At 36.1% G+C, this 5,116-nt stretch overlaps 1 protein-coding gene across 1 annotated transcript in view; it reads right to left on the bottom strand.

Moving 5' to 3' along the window:
* Nucleotides 1-3,003: 3,003 nt before the first annotated feature.
* The window catches only part of LOC108761023 (ataxin-7-like protein 1), a 4,224-nt gene continuing 2,111 nt past the window's right edge, over nt 3,004-5,116 (bottom strand). The window contains exons 4-5 of the mRNA XM_018507336.1: nt 3,926-3,976; nt 3,004-3,830 (exon numbers count right to left, since the gene is read on the bottom strand). Coding sequence (XP_018362838.1) covers nt 3,021-3,830; nt 3,926-3,976 — 861 coding nt within the window. The 3' untranslated portion in view covers nt 3,004-3,020. The remainder of the gene's footprint in view (nt 3,831-3,925; nt 3,977-5,116) is intronic.

Raw genomic sequence — 5,116 nt, forward strand, 5'->3', positions numbered from 1 at the left:
CCCCCCCCCCCCCCCTGCAATATTTGCACAGATGCATATACATCATATGTAATACGTCTTATGCTGCAGCTATGCGGCTAATTGATATTCGTAGGTATACGCGAGTAATTATCTGCTTACACGATTTATGTACAAGTTATCACGATTTCAGGTAGCCGAGAGGATCAGTAACGACGATGTGAAGCATCGCTTTATACTGCGCGGTAACGATATTCAGCGCTTGTTTACATTCAATATAATATAACGCACGTACACACAAACACACACATGCATACATTCCATATTCCTCTGCCCCTTGATGTTTTTCAAATAATTATCGCAAATTAGCCTAAATTTTATCTTAATCATTTCTCCATTGTTTTTTTTACTACGTTTACCAATAAAGAAATTCGTTTATTCATGCGAGCAACAACTAAGCGGAACAACGCAGATTGTGTCTCCGTAGGATTAGTAATTTTTTTCTCTTGACAAAGCGAAATCGATGGGAGACGGCACAAAAAGCGTCTCTTACGCACGAGATGCACTGTTGTGTCTAACACTAGGAAAAGAATAGAACGCGCTACGTCCTTGCCGCCGAACACATATAGAGACACATCTACAATTATCTTACTAATCATTAATAGTTAAATATCACAATCTATGATAAGAAATCCGCGTATATGCGTCTTGCCGCATCGCTAGCTACCCGCGCGTTCTTCACCCGTCGGAAAATTGCGGTGCGCAGAGATGCAAATCAACGAGTACGTACAAAAATAAATAATCGTCTTGGGTGAATACAGCGGGATCGTGTAGCTCACTAATCTGTCTGCTTGGGTCCGCGTGCAAACCTACGTGGTACGCGCCTACGATTTATTCGGAACGATCGATCAATCGTCCTAAAAACGAAGCGCTAAAAATAAAACAGGCCTGAATTGTAGAAAAGAAATATATCGATCGATTTTTGAAAATTTCTCATCTATATACAATAATATATATATATGTATATAAATTTAATTCTCATTTATGTCATACATTTGACACATGCGACACAATCCAATAATTATATAGCAATTAAACAGTAACACACCTACACTACAATATTTAACTATATACAAATATAACAAATTTTGTTCGTTTTGTATTCTAGGGATAAGGAAGAATAAAGATCTAGCATTTTATCAGCGCTTTAATCAGTGCGATAATCGATCGTGCCAATAGTCGTTCGCGTAGATTTATGCAGACTTTTACTGATGAGCGGAAATGAATACAAATTTACTAGTGAAAATAGATTTATGACGCCTTCATCAAAACATTCCATTTAAATTATTATTTCTGATATTTATCGTATATAAGAATTCAAATCTAAAATTTTTTATTTAAATTTTCATCCACTGATCTCTTCAATTTATATATCGAAATATATATGTAATTCACTCGAAAGAGATTATGTTCTATTTTTGTTCCTTTTATATATTATTGTATTTACATTATAAATCTCTCGTTTGTGAAATTCAAAGTAACGTAGAATGAAATCAACTTGAAAAATAAATCACTCGGAGCTACAATTTCTATATCCTTATGGCAAAAACGGTAAAAAAGAAAGAAGCGGAAATATCGTTAAATAATGACGCTTCGTATTTTCAGAGTACATATGTATAGGTATATATGCAAAAGGGATAAGAGATCGTGATTAATAAAAAATATATATATATGTATGTACAATTGAGATTGTACAACTATATGTATAGACAATCTGTTTATATTCATGGAGAAATAAGTCAATGTTTTTTTTCTATGCAAAAACTATGTTTTTTTTATAGAGGATACTAAACGCTTTTCTATATACAACATGGGGCAGATAATCTGCGATCTATTTACAAAATTTATGCACAATTCAGTAAAAAATGCACTGTGAAAACAATTGCGTACTTATAATTTTATCGTTCGAAAGTTCTACGTGCAATTATTAATTTTTCATTTAATTAAGTTTAATCTGGTTCAAAATGTAAAAATTATAAAGAATATTGCATAAATCATGATATTTTTCTCTATCAAAAGAACATTTTGAATCTTTAAAGAGCCCAGCAAATAAACTTTGTATTAAAAATAATTTGTAATATATATATCGTGGTTTAACAATTTCAATCCTAACTATGATTATGAAATCGAGATGTATATTAAACAATTTCATAATTATATTTTTAGTAGAAAGATCTAATGAAAGATTTCACCACAATCAAAGGTCGCTTGATTTTTATAACAGAAATATCCCTGATACAAAACATAAACTCTTACCTTGAAAAGCACTTCGAAATCACCTAATAAAAAATTCGTTTCCGCAATCACTGTAAGAGAGTCGTGACACGTGTTGTTAAGAAAACAGAACTGAAGGAATGTTCTGCAACGTGATGAGCCGTATAATAAAACTCTCAGTGAGGATTCTATGTATAAATTATGATATCGCAATGTTGTTATGCATTCATTCATTCACTGTTATCGAGACATGCTCTCAATTATTCTCGTATCTGTTTATCTCTCTTAATCTCTTTGTATCTCTATTTTACATTGTAAATTCAGCAAATAAATGGAAATAGAGCATCAACCCGTTTCTTCTTTTTATCGAGTTACGTGAGTTCAGGTACACGTCCACATACGCGATCATCATAGGCCGTTGATCGAGAATTCTTCACGATCTCGATGCTCCACGGCAATCAATGCATTCGTGATCTGAGTTTGACAGATTCGTACTGCGCGATATTAGTAGTGAAAGATCACATCGCGCATTTCAAGTTGGACAGGAGTGTCGCCCAAGGTGATACATCGCAATTGATCTCATTGCGCGAAGTAATCATACATGATAGCGAAAATAAGAGTCTTCCCCCCTCGACGGGCTGTGGACGCAACATCGACTGTGTAGCGACGATGACTAGGATGATGACGTGGGCGACGGTGAAGAAAAAGGGGGTCGCATGAAGATAAAGAGGTAGACAAACGACGCCCGCGGCACACGGTCCTCAGCCCGGAGTGGGTGGGGTCTTATGTCAGTGAATATTGAAGTTGTATTGTTTGCGGCTGGAAGAGATGCGGAGCCACCGACTAACCGCCAATGGCTCCGGATGACAATTCGACCAGGAGATGTCGCCGAAGTGAGGATATGGCGAAGACGTGGTCGTTGCTTCGACCTGGATCGACGCAGACGTTGGAAAATCTTGCGACGATTGGCACAATTGCTCATGTTGTGACTTGTGCCTTTTTTGTTGCCGCGATACCGAGCTCGCATGATTCAGTCTCTTGCCGTTGATCTGACTGGCATGCTGTTGCTCCAGCTGTTCCACCGGTTCGAACAAATTCAGACTCGGCATGGAAACTTGCATTTGCTGATAGTTCCTGACTGAGATTGGTGACTGTGATGAATGGCTATTTGGCCGTGACTGTATCTGCATTAGTAGTTGGGATTTAGTGTCTTTGGTAGTGTAAACGGGCGAGTACATGGATATGGTCTCGGCATCGATGTCCACAGGAGTCTCGCCTTCGAGCACAGTGGCGACTACCGTGGGTGGTTGTATGCAAGTGGTTGGCAGTGGTGCCGGTACGACTGGCATTGTGGGCGTCGTGGTAGTACTTGGTATCAAAGTGGCTATTCCTGATGACTCTTCGCTGTTGGTACCCGGTAATGGGGATAGTGACGGTAGCATTACGGATATTGGTGCCATCATCGAACTTGACTGCTGTTGTGATGACCCGCTGCTGCTATTGCTACTACTGTTGCCAGCGATGGTAGAATTGACCACCAGCGTCGACTCTAGATTCCGCAGCTCCTCCGAATTGACAAAGTCCTCTTCGAGTTTGGTCTAAAAAAGAAAAACATTGACAATACGTAGAGTAAGAATCATAGGCCCCGTAAGAAAAGGTGGCGTTTAAGTGTCTAAAAGAAATCATGCCTTACAGGTTTAGTGGAGCCATGCGGGGCCAGACACCGATAAAGCAAATCAACAGCCTGCAATAACAAAAACAGAAAACAAGTATCAACCGACACCCTCTGCGTTTGTCTTTATGCACGCTAGCTTGTAGTTGTATCCCGACGCTGACTTGACTGGGTCGATCGATCCATGTTTGTCAGCAGAATCGCATAATTCTATATTTCTTTTTTTGTTTCTACTTTAATTACGAAATATTTCTTACATCAAAGAAAATTATAGAAGATTAATAACATTTTTCTTTCTGTCAAATAGCTAAAATTAAAAAAATTGTGTTTAAGGTAAATTGAAAATAAGAAATATTATTACATATTTTTAGAACAGTCTCGGTTCTTTTATATATTTATTAAAAATAAATTTTATATGATAAAAAGAAACATTTCTAATACAAAAACATACGTATTCAGATAAATTTGTTCTTAATAAATATTAAAATGTGGATCTATAAAATAAAATATTAAATTAAATTTAAGAACATAGTGATATGAAATATTGGATCTGGTATTTATTTCTGTATGTAAGGTGTGTAAAAATTGCAAAATTCTTCTGATGTTATTCGACTCCAGATACTTGCTCGGATTTCAATTTTCTGAGAACTATTAAAATTCTTAAAACACACAGTCATTTAAACTTGACTTGATGAAATTTGAAAAATAAGCTTGAAATAAATTTATCTTTACATTTCCAGAAAGTATATTTCTGCATTACCTTCTTCGAGCCAGCCTTTCAATATCACTAACACTTATAACAGTATGCAGAAATGAAAGTTCTTTTTAAAGCATAATAAAAAATAAGAATATCATGCATAATATTCTAAACTTATCGAGACATACACAATAATTTCGACAAAAAAGTACGAAAGCCATATATTCATCTCCCGTATTTTTCTCAGATGCAAAGTTATGAAAATAATAATATGTGTACACAAAAGAACAATACTTGTACAATTTTATTTCAACTACACACAATCAAACTGAAACTTTCATTTCACCATTGCGCCAGCAATCTTGTTTTCTTGATACAGATTGTTCGCGCAAAAGTCTAACCATAATAGTAACAATAGCGTGGCAAAAATGAAGAAGATTCACACCGAGGATAGTAGACAGAAATAGGAGAATCAGGAAGAAGGAGAGAAAGGAAGTATGTGTGTGTGTGTGTGT

Source organism: Trachymyrmex cornetzi, unplaced genomic scaffold (assembly GCF_001594075.2).
Source record: "Trachymyrmex cornetzi isolate Tcor2-1 unplaced genomic scaffold, Tcor1.1 scaffold237, whole genome shotgun sequence".
NCBI lineage: Eukaryota > Metazoa > Arthropoda > Insecta > Hymenoptera > Formicidae > Trachymyrmex > Trachymyrmex cornetzi.